The sequence below is a fragment of the Dipodomys ordii genome, unplaced genomic scaffold, assembly GCF_000151885.1.
Source record: "Dipodomys ordii isolate 6190 unplaced genomic scaffold, Dord_2.0 Scaffold105, whole genome shotgun sequence".
In the NCBI taxonomy this organism is placed as follows: Eukaryota; Metazoa; Chordata; class Mammalia; order Rodentia; family Heteromyidae; genus Dipodomys; species Dipodomys ordii.
This window is the reverse complement of record NW_012267321.1, coordinates 2196397-2219123: the sequence shown is the minus strand read 5'-3', so window position 1 is coordinate 2219123 and position 22727 is coordinate 2196397. Positions and strand designations below refer to the sequence as shown.

At 49.2% G+C, this 22727-nt stretch overlaps 2 protein-coding genes across 2 annotated transcripts; both read right to left on the bottom strand.

The window, feature by feature from the left end:
- Window positions 1-2097: 2097 nt before the first annotated feature.
- On the bottom strand, window positions 2098-3027 carry LOC105994189 (vomeronasal type-1 receptor 4-like). Its single transcript, XM_013027618.1, has one exon. It carries the CDS (start codon window positions 3025-3027, stop codon window positions 2098-2100), a length of 930 nt encoding a protein of 309 aa, XP_012883072.1.
- A 10081-nt stretch (window positions 3028-13108) lies between these two features.
- Window positions 13109-16775, bottom strand: LOC105994366 (zinc finger protein 766-like). Its single transcript, XM_013027842.1, has 4 exons — window positions 16710-16775; window positions 15081-15163; window positions 14294-14414; window positions 13109-13560 (listed from the first exon to the last, which is right to left on the bottom strand). Exons 2-4 carry the CDS (start codon window positions 15096-15098, stop codon window positions 13343-13345), a joined length of 357 nt encoding a protein of 118 aa, XP_012883296.1. The 5' UTR covers window positions 15099-15163; window positions 16710-16775; the 3' UTR covers window positions 13109-13342.
- Between the last annotated feature and the right edge of the window lie 5952 nt (window positions 16776-22727).

The following is a 22727-nucleotide window of genomic DNA, read 5'->3' as shown; positions in this document are numbered from 1 at the left end:
CGAGCGGCTGTGCTTCCAGCAGACTGCAGGGCTGAATGGGATGCAGAGCTGAAGAGCTGAGGAACAGCACTTAGGCCCAGAGTTCAAGCCCCACGGCCGACCAAAAATAAAAAAGAGGAAAAGCGCATGGAGCATTGTGGAGAGCTGAGGGGGAAGAGGAGCGCAGGGCTTGGCTTGTCTTGGATTTGGATCCTGCTCAAGACAGAGTGTGAGGTGGGTGGAGGGTGGGGTGCTCCTGGGGAGCCGGTGCTCAGAGGGGTGGGGTGGGGGTAGGGAAAGCCTCAGAAGGCAGGAAGCTGGTGGAGGACGCGCTACCCCTAGGTCAGGAGGCTAAGTCCACATCCAAGCTCTCCATGTTAATACAGATGGGGAGGACCTCTGGGGACGGCAACACCAGGGGTCAGGAGAGAACCAGGTGTGTGTGAGGTTAATGATGACACCAGACAGCTCCCCAAGGAGACCAGAGCATGACTGTGCTGGGTGGAATGACTTTGGGCTGGATTAAGGGCATAGGGCAGGTACTGAATCTGGCTAAATCCAGTGTGGGGGGAGGGAGTGTAGGGACGGCAGGGCCCGGGGTTCAAGCCCTTCTGTGGTGGGGTGGCTGTGGGAACTTCAGGATCAGGAGGAGGCGCCTCCCTCAGAGCCCACAGTCCACTCAACACCTGGCATAGTCCCTGGATGGCTCCTGGAGGCAGGCCTGCCATCTACTTGCTTTCCTTTTCTGTGCTGGTCCCAGGACTTGAACTCAGGGCCTGGGGCATGTCCCTGAGCTTTTGTGCTCAGGGCTGGTGACTGTCCCCGGCAAATCAGTGCTACTTTTGGCTTGCTGTCACCCTGCATTTCATTCCCAAGAAGAAAAGGGTGGAGATGGAGAGCCCTGGACTGGAGGGCCCTGCCTGTCATTCAGCACAGCAGCCCTGACCTGCACCCCAGAGGCTGTGGTAAAGTGACCTCATAACAAGGGACATGAGGAGAACTGCAGGAAATGTCACAATAGCCAAGCAAGGGACTTTCTCAAGGAGCCTTCGTGTTTTAAAAACAACTTTATATTTAAAAAATGTGCTTTTCAAAAGTACACTTAATGTCCTTGTTGAATTAGCAGAGTCTAGAGATACATAACATAAACCGCCAAGGAAAATAAAGAGTTGTGAAAATAAATTATGTGGAAGAAATAAGCACAGACAAGACTAAGGGAGTAACTGTCAGGAAATAGCCTTGATGTTTGTGGTCAGTGCTACACCAGCAGAACTCCCTCCCTCCCTTTCTTCCTTCTAATCTTCCTTCCTTCCTTCCTTCCTTCCTTCCTCCTTCTTCCTTCTTTCTTTCCTTTCTACCTACCTTCCTTCCTTCCTTTCTTCCTTCCTTCCTTCTTTGCCATCTCTCTTCTCTGTCTGTCTCTGTCTGTCTGTCTTTCTGTCTGTGTTCTTCATTCTCTCTTTCCGTCGTTGTGCCAGTCCTGGGGCTTGAACTCTGGGCCTCTGTTCTATCCCTGGGACAATTTTGCTCAAGGCTAGCGCTTTACCACTTCAGCCACAACACCACCTACATTTTTTTTAGTGGTTTATTGGAGATGACGGTCTCAGAGAATTTTTTGCCTAGACTGGCTTTGAACTGTGATCCTTAGATCCCACCTGCTCAGGAACTCAGAACACAGCCATCAATCACCACCACCAAGCTGCTATTTTCTTTCCAACTACTTTCTTTTCAAGAACAGAAAGGGCTTTAAGAATGATTTGCTTTTTTGCATAGGTAACTATTAAAGAAAGAAAAAAAATCAAAAGACTCAAAATGGAATTAAGAAAACATGTTAGGTGAGTTTAACCAGTTTATCTTGAACTTGACACCACCACCAGGTAATGGGACAGATTCTCTGGAAGAAGTTGACATGATCTAATAAGCATTATTTCAAAATCTAACATTTCCACTTTCATATAATTTTGTGGGCCAGCACAATAGAGACAGATGAACACACACACAGATATATAGTACACAAATGCGCAGGTGTGGACATTTCTCAGCAGATGACTTTTACCTAGGTGTGGAGATTGTTGAATGGCCAAGCAAAGTTCAGCAGAGATGCAAGCTTGGTGGTCCTCAGGGGAGGACCACTTTCTTCTTCTTTGTGCAGGTGAAGAGGAGGCTGCAGTGAGTGGAGTGTCTGCTCATGAGCAGGAAAGGGCTGAGGGCTGGGAAACAGCCCATAGCAAATGCCGCCATATGGTGCAACACAGGGCTGGGGTTGTAAATCACAGACAAGCAAATCTGACAGATGCAGGACACAGTGTAAAAGGAGACAAAGGCGCTCACCAGGAGGAGGATGCTTATGGTAGCTCTGGACTCGGGAGAGGCTCTAGTGGAGACACTGGTTCTCTGTATGTGTCGCATTCTCTGCTTGTGTCTGTACAGGACAAAAAGCATGGAAGTGCTGGCCCAGAGCATGAGCCCCAAACACAGAACATCAGGCACTGAGAGCATGGTCACGTAAAGCACATCAACAGCTAGATCGTGACGCACGGAAGAACAGTATCCATAGGCCTTTAAGATCGTCATGTTATCGTTCTCTTTGGGTCTAGTCATGTACACGGGAAAAACAATACTCACCAGGAGGAAGACCCCCCAGCTGAGGTAGACGGTGGAGACAATGTGCTTGTGGGCTCTCTCCTTCAGCCCTGCCCACTTGGAGTCCCTCTGGCTGATGCTGACAGCCTGGAAGATGCTGAGGGAGCAAGTGCTACCGATCGACACCCCCCTGCCCACTCGGTAAAGATAGAAGACCATTTTGCACCCCATATCATTGAAGAAATTTCTCCAGCCCCAAGCCACCATGGTTTGGGGAACACCCCTACACAGAAGACTTAGGAAGTTGGCCACAATTAAGTGCCTAAGAATCAAGTCTGTGGCTCTCATCCTGTTCCCCATGCAGGAAAGGAATAGATAATGGGAGAGAAGAGACAAATTACCCACAAACCCAACCACAGTCTGGGCTAAGAGGATCACCCCCATAGACACATGGGCATCTCCCATCCTCTCTGTTCCTTGAGTCTCATCCAGAGGCTCTGGCTTAGAAAACTGAGGCCTGCATGGTGCCAAGGAAATTCAACATTCTCCATCCAGCATTCAGACCACCAGAAATACTTTCCTAATGTATCTCATGTATTAGGAAAAATCCAATTCTATTCATCCATCGGGAAGAGGAAGATGGCATGTACAGGGAAATTGGTGAACCTGGAGAAATGGCATTAAGGGAAGGTGAGTCAGGTTCTGAGATGAAGGTGGCTACATTTCTCCTCTGTAGAATCAGATCTAAGATTCTAAACAAGCAAGGCTCTTGTGGCTCAAGACTATAATCCCAGCAACTCAGGAGCTGAGACCTTGGATTTCCAATTCAAAGCCAGCCCAAAGAAGGAAAATCTGTGAGTCTCTTCTCTCCAGTTAAGCACCAGCAAATCAAAACTAGACCTGTGGCTCAAAGTGGTAGAGGCCTAGCCTTGAGCAAAAAGGGCTCAAGGAACATGGGCAAGCCCCAAGTTCAAGCTCTCTGATGACTAAAGAAAGGAACTTGAAACATTCATGACAGGTTCCCGGGGTCACATGCGCTTAAACCTCAATACACTGGCTGCGGGAGTGGGTCCCAGGTGTCACCCTTTCCTCAACACCGAGCCCACATGTCACAGAAGAAATACCAGGAAGATGAACCAGGTCTGCGGTGGGGATGGTGCGGGTGAAGGAGGAGGTGGATAACAGAGACAGAGAGGGGCAATTTTAGGTTCAAATGCCATTCTAGAGTCCCTGATGTGAACACATCTTCTGCAGACCCTGGACAATCAGGATTCCTCCTCACTTGTCATAAACCAGGACAGACTGTGAGGGAGAAGAAAGTTAGGAACCAACAGGGCTTGGGGGTGAGGGGCCTAGAACCACAGTTCTTTTCACTGTCCTAGCCCATTCCTATCCTACCCTGTTTCTTTGTCATGCAACCAGTTTCAATCTGGAATCTCTGCCCCTAAGGTATCACTTACCCAGAGTGTGGAACCTGGGGTCTCTCCTGCAGGCTGCGCCTCTCCAGTGGCAGTGAACACAAATGCTGGCCTCTTCTCTCAGGATGTGCATGGCAGGGTGGGTCGTTTCTGAGACACACATGGGAACTTCAGAGCTTCAGAGGGCTCCTTAGATAGGGGTCCAGGAGGGTGGCAGCTGTGGTCGTCTCCCACAGGAGCGGTGATTTTCCCTTCACCTGGGGTGGCAAGCCACGTTCTCAGTAACCTTTTTCTTTTCCCAATGTGACAATTATCAAGACACTTTTCACTTTCATGTGGGTGCTTCTCCAGGGGACAGGGGAGTGGTGCAGTCGCTTACCTCTCCTGGATCCCAGTAGGCTGGCAAGAGACACTAAGGCGTGAAGTGAGATGACTGTAAACAACCTCAGCGGTGTGTAAGCCATGTGCCCTCAAAGTTTCTTACGCAAAGTGTCCCTTCCCTTTTTTTTCCAGTTCTGAGACTTGAACTCAGGACTTGGGCACTGTTCCTGAGCTGCTTTTGCTCAAGGCTAGCACTCTACCATTGGTGCCACAGCACCAATTCTGGCTTTTTCTATGTGTGTGCTGCTGAGGAATTGAACCCAGGGCTTCATGCATGCTAGGCAAGCACTCTACCCACTGAGCCACCTTCCCAGCCCTCCTCATCTCAGTCTCCTTTTGTTTTATCATCATATATGCTGTTAGAAAAGAAAAATGGAACCCTGTGCTGATGCAATCTCAGGAGCCTGATATCAGAGAATCAAAGTTCAAAACCAGCCTGGTGAAGAAATTCCATGAGTTTCTTTTTTTTGGGGGAGGGGGGTCTGGTTGTGGTGCCTGAACTCTGGGCCTGGGCGCTGTCCTTCAGCTCTTCAGCTCAAGGCTAGCGCTCTACCACTTTAATGAGAACGCCACTTCCATCTTTTTTCTTTTTTTGCTTATGTGGTGCTGAGGAATTGAACCCAGGGCCTTGAGCATGCAAGGCAAGTGCTGTACCACTGAGCCACCTTCCTAGCCCAGTCCATGAGTTTCTTATCTCCAATTCTTATCTCCACTCTCTGGTGGTAGAGCACCAACCTGGAACAAAAAGGCTGAGCAACAGCATCCAGGCCCAAAGTTCGAAGCCCTGGGTTGGCACAAAAGAAAGAAAATAGAATGAGACATTTCTGTGCAGGAGCTTCTTTGGCAATAATGGCCATTTTTTCTAAAAATGTTTTTATCCCTAGAGACCTCATTTGGAGATTAGAGGTAAGCATTTCATGCATATTCCTGAAAGCAGGGTGATGAGTGATCTCTTTTCATGCCTGGTCATTTCTGAGGAGGTAGCTTCATTCTCTAATTCCCTACTCATTTTCATCAATATCCATTGTGATTTTGAAGCAGAAATTTGTCACTGTGCTCAGGAGAGGATCAGCAGTGACTCCTCACCCTGGGTTTCTGGTCTACCTCATTGCATGTGACTCCATTCCTCACCTGGACCCTTCTGGTCTTGCTGACAATTCCTCTGCCCTATTCTTGTCTGTTTCAAGAACATGCATTTGCCTTTCTGTGTCAGATTTCTTGCATTTTCCACAGCAATCTCTACTTCCACAGATGTGGCAGCAGATGACAGGATTTCCTTCTTGTTCCTGGCTTAGTCTTAGTTTGTGATGGAAATAGGCTACATCTTCTTTATGCATTCATCCACAGTTGAGCCTGTGACTCCACTGCTCTGAACTTGCTGACTTTGCTCTATATGACCAGTGTCACTCATTTCTCTGCAGACACCAAGGAGATTCTTGGTTGTTTCTTGGCTGTGGTGAATCATGCCGCAATGGATATGGTGTTCAAGGACCTACATATTCTTGAGAATATGCCTAAACATTTCATTTTCTATTCTTTTTTTTCTGTCAGTTGTGGAGCCTGAACTCTGGGTCTGGGCAATGTTCTTCAGCTCTTCAGCTCAAGGCTAACACTCTACTGCTTGAGCCACAGTGCCACATCTGGCTTTTTCTGCTTATGTGATGCTGAAGAATTGAACCCTGATCATCATGCTTGCAATGCAACCACTCTACCACTGAGCTACCTTCCCAGGCCCTCATTTTCTTTTTCTTTTTCTTTTTTTTTTTTTTTTGTCAGTTGTGGCGCTTGAACTCTCGGCTTGGGCTCTGACCCTGCGCTACTTAGCTCAAGGCGAGCAATCTACCACTTGAGCCACTGCACCACTTCCGGTTTTTGAGTGGTTTATTGGAGACAAGATTCTCACAGACTTTCCTGCCCTGGCCGGCTTTGAACCAAGATCCTCCGATCTCAGCCTCCTGAGTAGCTAGGATTACAGGCATGAGCCATCGGCACCGGCTTATTTTCTATTCTTAATCTCATTTGATTACATCATCATTTATGCTGTCAGAAAAAGTAATTAAGCATGGCTCTGGTTGCTCATGCCTGGAATACTGGCTACTCAGGAGGCTGAGTTCTGAGGATCACAGTTCAAAGCCAGCCTAGGCAGGAAACTCCATGAAACTCTCATCTGTAATAACCACCAGAAAACTGGAAGTGGTGCCATGGCTCAAGTAGCAAGGTGCTCACCTGGAGCTGAAGAGCTCAGAGACAGCACCCAGGCCCAGAGTTCAAGCACCATGGCTGAGAAAAATAAATACAGTTCAGAAAGGAGGATATTAAGTTCCTTAGGGTGTGCCTGAGGGGTGCCTCCAGTGTTTGCAGCCCAAAGACCACACAGATGTGAAAAGGAAAACTGAGTGCTGCACACACAGCAATTGTCCATGTGTCCTGAGAAGTGAGAAGATTTTCCTCTTGCTGATCCTGGCCAAACAGAGACAGGAGTCACTCAAGTCCTGGCTCAGGGGCAGAAATGGATTCACATTGCAAAACACCCAGAAACCATAGCCGCTGTGCTCACTAGAAGCCAGCTGGGCATGTGCAAGCAGCCCAGGTACTCAAGGGCAGCAGGATGTCCGTGGAGGTCTGGACTCCAGGAAGAACACAGAGGGGCTGGAGCTGCTGCTCCTGCACCTGTCTGATTCTCTGCTGGTGTCTCATAGGATTGTGAGTGTCATGAACAGCATTTCTGTGGTGTTACCCATACCTCCCGCAGTGCTTGGGGAGCAGCTCTGCTCAGGAGACAAAAGTGAGGGATCCTCAGATGTTCCAGGACAGATTCTGAGGTGTCAGCCTGCACCCCATGTGGGACAGACGGGATGGCAGAGAAAGTAGGAATTGCACTCAAGTCCTTGCTCCAACTGCACTCTGAAGACTATTTCCACAGCCATACCACTGCTGTCATTTGGGGGCCACTCTGCAGGGAGCTGGTGAGCCTGCCTGGGGACACAGGCTATGGGATGCCGATGGGCACCATGGCAACAGAGCCTAGCATCTCCAAGCCCCATAGGTCTCACCTGAAATATTTGATCATTGACCAGAGCTAAGAGGCTTTGGCTAAGACTGGATCGTCAGCTGAGTCCTTGCAACTCAGGGGGAAATGGGTGATCACTTCTTCATTCTTCATAGACTATGAGCTGGTATGCCTTAGGAATAGAAGCAAAATGACCCCTATCCTAGGCATTGTTACACACCCAGAATGTGAGCACTTCTCTAAACCTTCCTGTGACGTTCTTGGCCCTTATGGATTCTGCCATTCTGTTCACAATGGCAGACATGTGCCAGGCTCCTCTTGTGTGTAAGGCTAACTGCAGTGCAGGAGGTGCTCTGCGGGGCATGGGGAGTCAGACCCTGAGCTCAGGGTGCAGGGTACTTGGGAGCTGACCTCCCCTCCCCTCACACCTACAATGATGACCTCACCTGTACTGGCAATGTGCAGATTTCAGGAGCCCAGAACTTTCTGGAAGCCTTTTCCCAGGAGCCAATTAAGAAGTAAGCCTCCTGCTAGCATCTGTGAGGTGATTATTGCGGACTTTGTGCAGCTCGTGTCCAGGATCCCTGGGGCACCAGTGTCCCACACAGGGAGCAGGAAGCCCTGTGGGCGACCCCATGCAGCACTGGCATGACCCATGCAGTCACTGCTTCCCAGAGGAAGCCACAGCTCAGACAGCCACAACCTCCTGACCTTTCTAGAAAAGAAATGGGGCGACACTAATTACGGGGAGAGGATTTCCAAGACATGTAGGAGGAGGAAGATGCTAGTGACTGCCCTTGGACATGGCTACAATCTCTGCAAAAACACACAGGTGACTCAGTGGGGACTCAGCTTACAATAAATGGCAACTGGTATGGAAATTTTGTATAACGTATAAATTATATTACATTATATTATTCTCCATATTACATATGTATATGAATAGAGAGAAGAGAGTTGCAGAACAATAATCAAACAGAATGCTCTAAAACTGATCAAAACAGCCCATGATGGAAAAAGACCACAGTCCATCCATCTGCTTCACAGACTGAATCTTACAATTGTGTTATCCTTCATTTCTTCTGTGTTATTCAGGTCATGTTATTCAGTCATGTATTATTCTGTTTCCAAGTGTTTGAGTAATTTCTGCATTTTGTTTTGTTGTTGAAAACAGGTTTGATTCCACTGTGGTCAGATAGGATGCAAGGAATTGTGTCAATCCTCTTATATTTGTTTGGGTCCTTTGTTTTGAAGAATGTTTCATGGGCTGCTGAGAAGAATGTGAATTGGGCCCTTGTTGGGTGGAGAACTCTGTAGATGGTTTTTTTTGTTGTTTGTTTATTTGTTTGTCCATTGTGGGGCTTGAACTCTAGGCCTGGGCGCTGTCCCTCAACTCTTCAGCTCAAGGCTAGCACTCTATCACTTGAGCTACAGAGCCACTGTAGAGGGTTCTTAAGTCCATTTGGGTTATGGTGTCATTTAGTTCACAGACTCCTTTGCATATCTTTTGTTTGGTTGACCTGTCCTTTGGTGAGAGCAAGGCATTAAAATCTCCCACTATTATTGTGTATGGGTCTATCCTGTTCCACAAGTCCAAAACTATTGTTTTAAAGCAGATTTAGGTTCCCCATTATTTGGTGCATATTGACCAGTGTGATTCACTCTTGATGGGTTATTCCCTTTATTAATATGTCATGACCTTCCTTTTCTCTTCTACTGATTTTAATAACTGGTCTATTTTATCAGATATCAATATGGCTACTCCTGCCCTCTTGCAGATACATTTGCATGGAAGCTCTTTTTCCATTCCTCACTTGGAGGTTGATTACTCCTGCCTTCTTTCAGGTATATATGCATGGAGCTCTTTTTCCATCCTTCACTCAGAGGTTGATGAATGTCTTGGAGAAAACAAATGGATGGATCTTGTTGTTTTTTCTCCAGTTTCTGCTCTTTTTCTATTGATTGGGGATTGGAGTCCATTAAGGTTTAGAGCTGTTATAGAGATATGTGTCATGTTTCCTGTCATTTCTCTTGATTTCTTGTATTTTGCTACTTTTCTCTTCCTGTCCTTACTAAATTAGTCTTCTATGGACTTTTGATACGTTTCCTGGACTTTGGATGCTTTTTTCAGATTGTATACTTTCCTTTAGTGTTCTTTGTAATGCTGATGAATTCCTTTAAGTTTTGTTTGTCATGGACAGTTTTAGTTTCACCATCAAATATAAATGATAGCTTCAGTAGATACATCAGCTCGAGTTAGCACTTCAGGGCTTGAATTATCCCAATCCAGGCTCTCCTTGCATTGAGTTTGTGTGGAGAGATCTGCAGTGATTCTGATCGTCTTTCCATTGTAATGTATCTCCTTCCTTGATTTATCAGCACTTAAAATCAATTCCTTGGGCTGGGAAGGTGGCTCAGTGGTAGACTGTTTGCCTTGCATGCATGAGGCCATGGGTTCAATTTCTCAGCACCACATAAGCAGAAAAAGCCAGAAGTGGCACTGTGGCTCAAGTGGTAGAGCACTAACCTTGAGCTGAAGAGCTGAGAAACAGTGCACAGGCCCCAGAGTTCAGGCCCCATGACCAAAAAAAAAAAAATCCTAGCTATTAAGTCTAATCTTTTTACTTGGATATCTAAAAGGGTTTCTTCTTTCTACTAGGGATCCTTTCACAAGGGGTTCTGTATGTTTCTCTCAGGTGGGTGTGATTTTCTCTCCAGATTGGGGAACATATCTTATTTGACTCGATAGGTTTTCTATGCCTTTAGTATTGAAATATTCCCCTTCATTAATCCCAATTATGCATAAATTTGATCTCTTGGAAAGTCTGCCAATTCTTGGATTTACCTTTGATAGCTTCTGAATGTTTTTTCAATACTTTTGATTTTCTGTTCAGGCTCCTCTGTTTTATCCTCAACTCCTGATATTCTCTTTTCCATTTCACTTATTCTGTTACTTTAGGCATTCCACTGTGGTTTGCAATGAGAAAATCGAGCCTGTTATGCTTCTGAGTTTTTTTGGTTGAGGGGCTTGAATGCTGGGTCTGTGTACTGTCCCTCAGCTCTTCATCTCAAGGAGAGTATTCTACCACCTGAGCCACAGTGCCACTTCCTTTTCTGGTGACTCATTGGAGATGAGACTCATGGACTTTTTTGTCCAGGCTGGCTTTGACCCGTGATCCTCATATCTCAGCTTCCTGAATAGCTAGGATTACAGGTGTGAGCCACCTGCGCCAGGTTATACTTCTGAGTTTTTTGTTGAGATCAGTTCTCACAGTGTTAACTTCGTCATTAATGAGTTACAAAATGTTTCTATTTTTATCTCCAACACTTTTTGGGAGTCCCAGATCTTTTCTGTCATTTCTTCTTTGTACACTTGAAATTGTTTTTGCATTTCCCCTTTTATTTCTTTGGCGATTCTATCATCAATTCTTTTGTCACTTCTCCTTCACTTTCCCTGTACTTTTTTTTTTTTTTGGTCCTCATTGTTCATGACTCTTGTCATCTTTCATTGTGATTTACGCATCTGGGCTCAGGGATTGCCAGAGCTATGTTATGAACTTGGTGTGCTAGCGTTTGACAAGTGGGACCCATGCATGGCCTGGGCTGCCCCCCTCCCTGGGTGAACTAGCCCACACCGGGTTCCCCAGGTGGCAAGCCCTTGCATAAGTGTGCTGGCCTTGTCCCAGGCCAACGAGTTCTCCGCTGCCAGGTGAGTACTTGGTTGTCGTGGGGAGGAAGAGGTTGGGGGGCGGGATTCAGGCCTCTGGGTTGGGCATGAGGCTTTGGGAGGGGTGGGCTTCCAAAGCTGCATGGGAGTTTGTGTTAACTTCAAACCGGTAAGTTTGTGCTGCCAATAGCCAGTGCTGTGGATGACCCAGGGTCTTAGTGCCTTTCACTGTGAGTCCTGGTGGTCTTCCACTGTAAGCCAACAGGTGGGGGGAGGGGAGAAGAGCTCTGCCCTCTTTGTCTTCTTCAAGTGAGGTATCCTTTCTTGGGTGGGAGAGAAGGGTCCAAGCCCAAATCTCAGGGTTGCCACGAGCAGTGTTCTCCCATGGAGAAAGGGTCCCCGGCAAGGTACTCAGTGATCTGGAGGTGGTTATGGGCTGATGGCAGTGATGTGAAAGCTCTTTGGGTCTGGATGTCCCAGTCACAAGTTGCTGGTCTGTGTCACTGTCTGCACTAGCCAGGCACCAGGTCTGGGGCAGTTTTCTGTGTCTGGATGCTGCAGTCTCACTGGTCAGGTCCCAGGGTCCAGGTCAGCCATGGTGCTGCTCTTGTGGCCTAGCAGCCTTGTTGGCACTGAATGAGGGGTTAGGGGAAGGTGCTTTGTGGTTTTCCAACCTTGTAGCATACCAGTTATGAGCAATTTTCCCTTCTGTTCCTGTTTCTGTATTTGTATACACATTTTTTTTGTTCTCAATCTTGTGGGAAGAAGTATATGTTAGGACCCTAAATCTCTGGATATAGACAGCTAGGGTTTTTCCCTATCGCTTTGCTGACATCTTGTCTCCAACAAAGTACTTTTCAAAAGTATGCCTTAAATTTCAATTAAGGCCAGTACTGGTGTTGTTATCTTCTCAGGAAGTTGAGGTTTGAGGACTATGGTTTCTGAGCAGACAATCTGAGTCTTTTCTCTCATTAACCAGCAAGAACTAGTAGTGGAGGTGTGGCTCAAGAGGAAGGGCACCAGCCTTGAGCAAAATAGCTAAGGGATAACATCCAGGCACTCACAAACTCTCCTGCCTGGGTTGGCTTCAAACCACAGCCCTCAGATCTCAGCCTCCTGAGATGACAGACGTGAGCCACCAGCACCCAAAAATTGTTCTAGTTATTATTAGAAATATCTATAAATTGTATTTCTTTGCTTGTTTGCTTTTTTTTTTGGGGGGGGGGTCTGGTCGTGGGGCCTGAACTCTGGGCCTGGGCGCTGTCCCTCAGCTCTTCAGCTCAAGGCTAGCACTTTACCACTTGAGCCACAGCGCCACTTCAGCTTTTTTCTTTTTGCTTATGTGATGCTGAGGAATCAAACCCAGGGCCTCAGGCATGCAAGGCAAGCGCTCTGCCACTGAGCCACCTTCCCAGCCCTATAAATTATACTTATGTAGTATGTTGAATACTGCTTCATAGGAAACATTGGATATGCAACCACATATATTTCAATATAGAAATATGTGCTGGGTGCTGGTTTTACCACTTGTGTGGCATTGCTGTTTTACTACATTGTACCCTCACAATGTGGACAGCACTGGGGAGAGTTTAGAGGTTCCAAAAGCTGTGTCAGGGGCTGGGAAGGTGGCTCAGTGGTAGAGTGCTTGCCTTGCAAGCCAGAGGCCCTGGGTTCGATTCCTCAGCACCACATAAGCAAAAAGAAAAAAAGCTGGAAGTGGCTCTGTGGCTCAAGTGGTAGAGTGCTAGCCTTGAGCTGAAGAGCTGAGGGACAGTGCCCAGGCCCAGAGTTCAGGCCCTACAACCGACCAAAAAAAAAAAATAAAAAAAAAAAAAAAACCAGCTGGGCACTGGCGGCTCATGCCTGAAATTAAAGCTACTCCAGAGGCTAAGATCTGAGGATCGCAGTTCAAAGCCAGACCAGGCAGGAAAGTCCATAAGACTCTTATCTCCAATAACTTACCAGAAGACCGGAACTGACACTTGAGCTCAAGTGGTAGAGTGCTCGCCTTGAGCTGAAGAGCTGGAGAACAGAGCCCAGGCCCCAGAGTTCAATCACCATGACAAAAAAAAAGAAGTTGCAAAAAGTATAAGAAGTGGAATGTCCAGCCATAGCTCTAGGTGTGCATCTGAAGGAAATGAAGTCAGAGAATAAAAGAGATGTCGGGGTACTGCACACCCACCATTAGCTGGAGAGCCAGCCTGGACCACTTCAATGGACACAGGAAATGCAGTGGAGACACAGAATAGCATATTGCTCTGCAGGACAGGGCACAAATGGACACATTCTAAAGTCCTTTAGGGCTCACAGCAGTGACACATTTGTTTTCCTACAGAAAACTTCCATTTGTGCCCAGGTTCCCCAGTTCCATCTCTGCACATCTGAGCTCTTACCTGCACTCACACCTTTGGCGCCTTCCCAACCATTCAGCTCTCCTGGAGTTGTCACATGGCTCTGTGCCACCCAGGGCTCTTCCTCCAGCTCCAATGGCAAAATCACACTCACGCTGGGAGGAGAGACTCCTGTTGATAGAAAGACAACCCACTGTGGCCTTTCCAGAATCCCCAGTCCCACGCTCATAGGAAAAGGGGACATCACACATGGATGCAAAATACAGTTCACATATTCAGCAGACTGCCTCCATCTGAATGCTTCAGAGCACACTTTAATGTGCAGACAGCAACGCAACAACTACTGAGTCAGAAGCACAAGGAAATCCATTCGTTCAAAGTCTGAAGTGGGCTGAGTGTGGTGTCATCTGTATGTAATCCCAGCACTTAGAGGATCAGTGGCAAGTTCAAGCACAGCCAGAGCTATAAAGGGAGACCTTTTCTCAAAAAAAAAAAAAAATGATGAGGAAGAGAAAGTGGAGGAGAGGAAGGAAGGACTGCCATAGTGCTTGATATGTAACACAGTGATGAGAGGACCTGCCTAGCATGTACAAAGATCTAGAGAGAGAGGGAAAGGAAAAGAAGAGTGGAGAAAGGAAGGGAAGGTGAAGGGAAAAAAGGAACAAAGGAAAATGGGAGACAAGCCTGCAAAAGCTGACATGTACAAGTGCTCACTTAAGCTGTAGGACACAAGAGATAGGACAAAAGAAGGTTATTAAAGTCCAGAGGCCATGTTAGCATGTTTCTGTCCCTGAGTTGGTGGACTTTTATGTCTAGTCAAGGAACGTGGGACTCTCCAGGCAGCACTCAGGGGAAACCTAGGCCAAGAGTAAAACTCCCAACTTGTGCAGGGAGGGGTGCTCACCCACGGAGACTAGGTTCCTGTAGGTGTCCAGCATGACGTCCCTGTACAGAGCGCGCTGAGCCGGGGTCAGGCACCGCCACTCCTCCTGGGTGAAATCCACCGCCACATTCTCAAATGTCAACTGTCCCCAAGGAGAAAATCCAAAAGCATTTCACACACATCCATGGACTCAGAAAAAGTATTACATGGAATTATAATCAATGCCTACCATCAAAAAGCAATCAGGGAAACTTCAGGATTTTACAATTTGTAAAAGTTCTTTGATATGACACCCAAAGCAAAAAAAAAAAGGACATGGAATTGTACATCCCAGCATTCTTCAGAGTTAGTGGGGGAGTATGATGAACACGCCTAGAATCCTAACCAGTCCAGGAGCCCGAGATCTTAGGATCAGGGTTCAAGGCCAACTGGAACAGAAAAGTTCATGAGCCTCTTTCCTCCAATGGACTACCAAAAAGGCCAGAAGTGGAGCTGTGACTCAAGTGGTAGAACAGCAGCCTTGAGCAAAAGAGCTCAGGACAGCACCCAGGCCCTGAATTCAAGATGCAGGACTGGGTGCTTGGTGAGGAAGGGGACCAAAAGCTGAAAAGAAAACTAGCAGAGAGATTTCAGCAAGCACACAGGAACACTTGATGGGTGATGCTCTCCTGTGCCCACACCCAGTGGAGGGGACAAGGCTGAGGGAAGGCATGGGGGACATGAGCACACATGGCAGGCAGACAAGCACCAGCACAGTCAGAGCCCAGGCCAACTCTGTGCACAGGAAGGAGACACCACACAGCTTTACCTGAGTCAGAGCCGCCATCCCTGCTCCTTGTCTTTCCTCTTCCTCCTCAGGTAATACCACTTTCCAGAAGTCAGTCCTGAGTGCCGAAAATATCCCGTTTAGTGCTCACACCCAACATGTACTCTCTGTGCCCTGGCCACAGCTCAGGGAGAAGATGGTCCTGTGCTGCCCACTCATGGGGTGATGGTGAGTGCCAGTCCTGGGAATGGAACTCAGGAACTGGGCCCTGTGCCTGAGTTTGTTTACTCAAGGCTGGTGCTCTACCACTTGAGCCACAGCTCCACTCTTGCTTTTGGCAGTTAATTGGCGCTAAGATTCTCCTGGAGGAGTTGAAGCACCACAGCTCCTGAACAGAAAAACATCAGATACCAAGTTCCCCAGTCTGTACCCTAAAAACAACAACAACAAATGTATGGGACATTCCTGCCCAGGCTGACTTCAAACCTCCATCCTCACATCTCAGCCTCCTGAGTGGCTAGGCTTACAACCATGGGCACTGCTCCTCTCCTTGTAACCCATGACCCCTCTTTCCCATGGACCAAATGGCTCTGCACAACTACAAATCTTTCTCCTCTCCTATTCGGAAGTGCTCCCACATTTCCTGCACCGCACCACCTATGTGATGTCTTGGATTCTTCTAGAGATGGAAATTCTGAACTTCTCTCTTTGTTTTCCTCTCTGCTGTTCCCTTTGTGGCTTTTGCTCTTTCCATGGATTCTTTGCAAAGCCTTCAGCGCACTCTCTACTTTGCCACCAGCTGTGGGGGCTCGCTCTCCTTTTCCTGTTTTCCTGATTTCTTGTCATTCTTTCCTTCTGATGATCCTTTGCCCTTCCCACAGCCCCAAGTACAGGCCCGGTATAAGAAGGCAGGCCCCAGGTTGCCCCTTCCCCACTCCGAGGCTGGCCTGGGGTAGGCTGAGGAAGGGCCAGCGCAGGGGAGGATAGGGGTGGGGAGGGTGGACCTGATGAGCTTGGGCCGGGTCTCAGGACCACAGAGATCAGCGATGGGGGAGCTTGGCCAGTGACTGAGCCAGGCCCACTGGGACGGGGACCAGGGATGGGGGCCCGATGTGGGGGTGGAGCCGACGGTCGGGGCCGCGGCGGGGGTCGCCGCGTGGGCAAGGCTGGGGGTTAGGGCCAGGCCGGGGGTTGAGGAAGGGACAGTGCAGGTGCAGGGGGTTCGCGGACGGTACGGGGATGGAAATTCGGGGCTGGAGGGCCGCGGCTGGGGCCGGGAGTCCGGGGCCTTTGTCCGGACGCCTTGGCCTGGGGCCCGGAGGCCGGGGTCTGGGGCCGGGGAAGGGGAGCGGGCGGGTCCCAGACCCCCGGCCGGGCCCGGAGGACCAGGTGGAAGACGGTGCCGGGGGCCGGGGACCGAATGTCTGACATGGGGCCCAAGGTCGGGGTCGAACAGGAGCCGAGAGGAGCCGGGGCCGCGCCCACCCCGCCCTCGCCCCCGCGCGCAGTGACGCGGGGATGCCCGGGTCCGAACGCCACGGTCGTGCCAGGGCCGGCGGAGATCAGGGAAGACCGGCCGGCGACCCAGGCCGCCGGGCAGGAGGGCCGCGCGGGGGTTCCGGAGACCCCTACCCCGTCGTGGGGGCTGCGGACACCGGGACGCAGACTTACTCTGGCTCGGGAGACTCGTGGTCTGCACCACGAACTTCCTGTCACGCCATCCGCTTCCTAGTCTGAGGCGAGCTGCGCGCGCAGAAAGCGAGGAGGGCGGGCTTGGGGGGCGTGGCAAGCAGGGTGGGAGCCTGCGGCGGGGGCGGGGTGATCTGTGTGAGGCTTAGGAAGGAGCCAATGGAAAAGTGGAATGGGCGCCGCCAGAAGGAAACCCAACCTATTGGACCAGTACTGGGGCGTGCTCTGGCCTGGGCCAGAGAGCAAGTGGGCGTGGCCTACCTGGAGTGAGAGTGGCAAATGGGTGGAGTCAGGGGACACTCCAGGCTTCGGAGGATGCTGCCTGGGCGGGGCCTGGGTGCGGAGGCGGGCCTGGTTGGGGGGGTCAAAGTCAGGGTGTTGAGGCGGGCTTGGCGCTGGGGGCGGGGCCAGAGTGCTGAGGCGACATGGTGCTGAGGGCGGAGTCTTCGTGCTGAGGCGGGCAGATTGCTGGGGGCGGAGTCAGGCTGCTGAGGCTGGCGGGTGCAGTGGGCAAAGGCAACGTGCTGAGGCAGGTAGGGTCCTGGGGGCGGAGTCAGGGTCCTGAGGCGGGCCAGGTCCTGGGAGAGGAGTCAGGGTGCTGAGATTTCGGGGTGGAGGGGGCGGAGTCAGGGTGTTGAGGTGGGCAGGATGCTGGGGGCGGAGTCAGGGTGCTGAGGTGGGCCAGGTGCTGGGGGCGGAGTCGGTGCTGAGGCGGGCCAGGTGCTGGGGGCGGAGTCAGGGTGCTGAGGCGGGCCAGGTGCTGGGGGCGGAGTCAGGGTGCTGAGGCGGGCCGGGTGCTAGGGACGGAGTCCGGGTGCTGAGGAGAGAAGAGTGAGTTGCTGCAAAAGAAGAGAAGGCGATAAGGAAGCCAAAGGAGGGAGAAGAGAAAGGGACCGAGGAGAAGCAGATGGGGAGGAAAGCAGAATGGAGAGGAGCGAGGAGAGACAGAGAGGATAAAGAGAGAGGTAAGATCAGAGGGAGCAGAATGGAGAGAGGGGAGAGGGGAATGGAGGGGAAAGGGGAGAAAAGACAGAGAAGAGAGAGAGAGGGAGAGGAGAGAGACCAGAAAGGGTGTGAGGAGAGGAGAGGTGCTACAGGGGAGAGGAGAAAGAAGGAAAGAGAGAGAAGACAGGAGAGAGAAGAGTGGAGAGGAGAAAGAGAAGAGAGAGCAAAGGAGAAGAGGAGAGAAGACAGAAGGTGGCAGCAGAGAGGAGAGGAGAGACAGCCAAGAGAACAGGACATAGAGGAGGAGAGAGGAGCCAGGAGAGAGGGAAGAGAAAACAGGGAGAGAGGAAAGAGCAGAGAGGGAGCAGAGAGAGGAGCGGGGAGGAAAAGGGAATGGAGGGAATGAGAACAAAAAGGGAGAGAAAAAGCAGGGCATACGCATCTGTGGGGCACAGGCCCGGTGGGGTTCTGAGATTAGAGATGAATGTGAACAGTTCCATTGTTTAGACATATGTCATTTGCAGAGAATAGATGGACCTAGAAGGGACCATGTCTCGTGAGGAAAGCCAAGCACAGAGAGACAGGGCGCACATCTAGTCTATGTGGAAGTTAGGTCAACAGTATAAGTGGACATGGTAAATTACACAGGATGCTAGACATTGCGTGCGCGTGCACACACGCGCACACATCAAGTCAGACTAAAGGAGGATCCCCTTAGGGGAGGAAATCAATGGTGTGAAGTTTCTGTTTATTTTTTGGTTGGTCCTGGGGCTTGAACTCTGGACCTGGGCACCTTCTGCACTGCAGATAACAGCCTTACACATAAGACGAGCCTGGCACATGGCTGCCATTGTGAACAGAATGGCAGAATCCGCAAGGGCCAAACATCACAGGAAGGTTTGGAGAGGTGCTCACACCAGATGAGAACATTCTGGGTGTGTAACTATTGACCAGTGCCTAGGATAGGGGTCATTTTGCTTCGGTTCCTAAGGCATACCAGCTCATAGTCTGTGAAGAATATAGAAGTTGTCACCCATTTCCCCCTGAGTTGCAGGGACTCAGCTGTGCTCTACAGTGATGATCCAGTCTTAGCCAAAGCCTCTTAGCCCTGGTCAATGATCAAGTATTTCAGGTGAGACACACAGGATTTGGAGATGCTAGGCTCCGTTGCCATGGTACCCACCAGCATCCCATAGCCTGTGTCCCCAGGCAGGCTCACCAGCTCCCTGCATGGTGCCCTGTGCGTGACAGCAGTGATGTGGCTGTGGGAATGACCTTCAGACCGCAGTTATAGCACGGACCCGAGTGCAATTCCTATCTTCTCTGCCATCCCCTGTCTGTCCCGTGTGGGGTGCAGGCTGACACCCACAGACTCCATCCTAGAACATCTGAGGATCCCTCACCCTTGTCTCCTGAGCAGAGCTGCTCCCCAAGCACTGCTGGAGGTGCGGGTCACACCACAGACATGCTCTTCATGACACTCACAATGGGTTCCGTGGAGATAATCCTATGAGACACCAGCAGAGAATCAGACAGGTGCAGGAGCAGCAGCTCCAGCCCCTCCAAGTTCTTCCTGGAGTCCAGACCTCCACGGACATCCTGCTGCCCTTGAGTACCTGGGCTGCTTGCACATGCCCAGCCAGTTTCTGGTGATCACAGCGGCTATGGTTTCCAGGTGTTTTGCAATGTGAGTCCCTTTCTGCCCCTGAACCAGGACTTGAGTGACTCCTGCCTCTGCTTGGCCAGGATCAGGAAGAGGAAAATCTTCTTACTTCTCAGGACACATGGACAATTGCTGTGTGTGCAGCTCTCAGTTGTCCTTTTCACATCTGTGTGGTCTTTGGGCTGCAAACACTGGAGGCACCCCTCAAGCACATCCCAAGAACTTAACACCCTCCTTCAGAACTGTATTTCTTTTCTCAGTAGTGGTGCTTGAACTCTGGGCCTGGGCGCTGTCTCTGAGCTCTTCAGCTCAGGGTAAGCACTCTACCACTTGAGCCACAGCACTTCCGGTTTTCTGGTGGTTATTGGAGATGAGAGTCTCAAGGAGTTTCCTGCCTGGGCTGGCTTTGAACGGTGATCCTCAGATCTTGTTTTGCTGGGACTCACTAGCCCCCAAAGACCACCAGATACCAAGATCAAAGTAAGCAACGAAAGAGTCATTTATTGCAAGCTTGAGCTTAGTCCTCTGCACATTCAGTAACTGGTTGACGCTAAGAGGCCCTGAGCATAGAATCAGAACAGCTTATATAGTATTGAACAAACAACTTCAAGGAACTTTTACATGAGAAATTACATGATTGGTTGACATTTCAAAGCAAGGTAAGCTGGACAAACATGATTGGTTAACATTGTTATTGATGAGAATTGTCTGACTACTGGATCATGGTGTCCTGCATATGGCCACCCCGTGTCTGACTGATGCATCTGGAGGAAATTCTTGTGGTTTTTCTCAAGGATTATTTATGTCCCTAGTTGCCCAAGAATTGTTTTTCTCTTTGTGTCATTCCTGGGTCAGGCTCATGGTCAATTCCATGACTCATACCTCACAAGATGGTTACTGGCTTAAAGATGGAATCACTCAGGCATCAGGCTCTTCATTCCCCCCTTTCTGACATGCACCTTAAGGGCCAATCATGGTCCTTATGGGCACACATCACATTCTCCATTGGGAACCAGTTGATATTCAGCCTTTAAGACCATCAGTTGTACAGTGTTAATGTGTTTTCTAACAAACATCACTAGCCGGTTTACAACACATGGCCCGAATGTGAGTACCAGCACCACTAAGATGATGGGGCCCAGTAAGGTGGATATCAAGGTGGTCAACCAAGGAGAGTAATTGAATCATGAATCAAACCAACCTTCCTTCCTGCTGTTTTCTTTCCCTTTTTCATTTTGCTAGTCCTTCAATCTTAGCCCCCTGAGTAGCCAGTATTCCAGGTATGAGCAACCAGGGCCCACGCTCAATTACTTTTTTTAACAGCATAAATGACGATGCAATCAAATGAGATTAAGAATAGAAAATGAGGGGCTGGGAAGGTAGCTTGGTGGAAGACTGTTTACTTCACATGAATGAGGCTCTGGGTTCGATTCCTCAGCATCACATAGCAGAAAAAGCCAGAAGTGGCACTGTGGCTCAAGTAAGTGGTAGAGTGCTAGCCTTGAGCTGAAGAGCTGAGGAACATCGCCCAGACCCAGAGTTCAAGCCCCACAACCAACAAAAAAAAAAGAATAGAAATTGAAATATTTAGGCATATTCTCAAGAATATGTAGGTCCTTGAACACCATACCCATTGCGGCACGATTCACCACAGCCAAGAAACAACCCAGAAGCTCCATGGTGTCTGCAGAGAAATGAGTGACACTGGTCATATAGAGCAAAGTCAGCAAGTTCAGAGCAGTGGAGTCACAGGCTCAACTGTGGATGAATGCATAAAGAAGATGTAGCCTATTTCCATCACAAACTAAGACTAAGCCAGGAACAAGAAGGAAATCCTGTCATCTGCTGCCACATCTGTGGAAGTAGAGATTGTTGTGGAAAATGCAAAAAATCAGACACAGAAAGGCAAATGCATGTTCTTGAAACAGACAAGAACAGGGCAGAGGAATTGTCAGCAAGACCAGAAGGGTCCAGGTGAGGAATGGAGTCACATACAATGAGGTAAACCAGAAACCCAGGGTGAGGAGTCACTGCTGATCCTCTCCTGAGCACAGTGACAAATTCCTGCTTCAAAATCACCACTGATAACAATGAAAATGGGTAGTGATTTAGAGAATTAAGCTACCTCCTCAGAAATGACCAGGCATGAAAAGAGATCGCTCTTCACCCTGCTTTCAGGAATGTCCTTTGAAGGCCTACATCCAAGTCCCTTATGGGGTCTCTAGGAATGAAAACATTTTTAGAAAAATGATGATTAGGCTGGGAAGGTGGCTCAGTGGTAACGCGCTTGCCTTGCATGCATGAGGCCCTGGGTTCGATTCCTCAGCACCACATAAGCAAAAAGAAAAAAAGCCGGAAGTGGCGCTGTGGCTCAAGTGGTAGAGCGCTAGCCTTGAGCTGAAGAGCTGAGAGACAGTGCCCAGGCCCTGAGTTCTGGCCCCACGACTGGACCCATAAAAAAAAAGAAAAAGAAAAATGATGATTAAAGCCGGGTGCCAGGGAGTCACGCTTGTAATCCTAGCTACTCAGGAGGCTGACATCTGAGGATGTAGGTTCAATTCCAGCTTGGGCAGGAAAGTCCATGAAACTTTTTTTTTTTGGGGGGGGGTCTGGTCGTGGGGCCTGAACTCTGGGCCTGGGCGCTGTCCCTCGGCTCTTCAGCTCAAGGCTAGTGCTCTACCACTTGAACCACAGCACCACTTCTGGCTTTTTTCTTTTTGCTTATGTGGTGCTAAGGAATCGAACGCAGGGCCTTGAGCATGCAAGGCAAGCGCTCTACCACTGAGCCACCTTCCCAGCCCTCCATGAAACTCTTATCTACAATAAAGCACCAGAAAACCAGAAGTGGCGCTGTAGCTCAAGTGGTAGAGCACTCACCTTGAGCTGAAGAGCTGAGGGACAGTGTCCACGCTCAGAGTTCAAGCCCCACAACTGACAAAGAAAAAAAGGAAGGAAGAAAGAAAGAAAGAAAGAAAGAAAGGAAGGAAGGAAGAAAGGAAGGAAGGAAAAATGATTAAAGCCAGGCACTGGTGGCTCACACCTGTCATCCTAGCTACTCAGGAGGCTGAGATCTGAGGATCGAGGTTCAAAGCCAGCTTGGGCAGGAAAGTCTGTGCAACTCTTATCTCCAATAAACCAGCAGAAAACCAGAAGTGGCACTGTAGCAGAACACTAGCCTTGAGCTAAAGAGTTGAGGGACAGCACTCAAGACCAGAATTCGAGGCCCATGATCGACAAAAAAAAAAAAAAAAGGAAAATGATTACCAAAGGAAATCCTTCACAGAAATGTCTCACTCTATTTTCTTTCTTTCTTCCTTCCTTCCTTCCTTCCTTCCTTCCTTCCTTTCTTTCTTTCTTTCTTTCTTTCTTTCTTTCTTTCTTTCTTTCTTTCT

Bases quoted from the DNA above. Each gene is read 5' to 3' on its own strand.
- LOC105994189 (XM_013027618.1), bottom strand. From the start codon at position 3,027: ATGGGAGATGCCCATGTGTCTATGGGGGTGATCCTCTTAGCCCAGACT.
- LOC105994366 (XM_013027842.1), bottom strand. The intron at 13,561-14,293 runs GTGAGCACCCCT...TTCTATCAACAG, and splicing joins CAGGAACCTAGTCTCCGTGG to GAGTCTCTCCTCCCAGCGTG.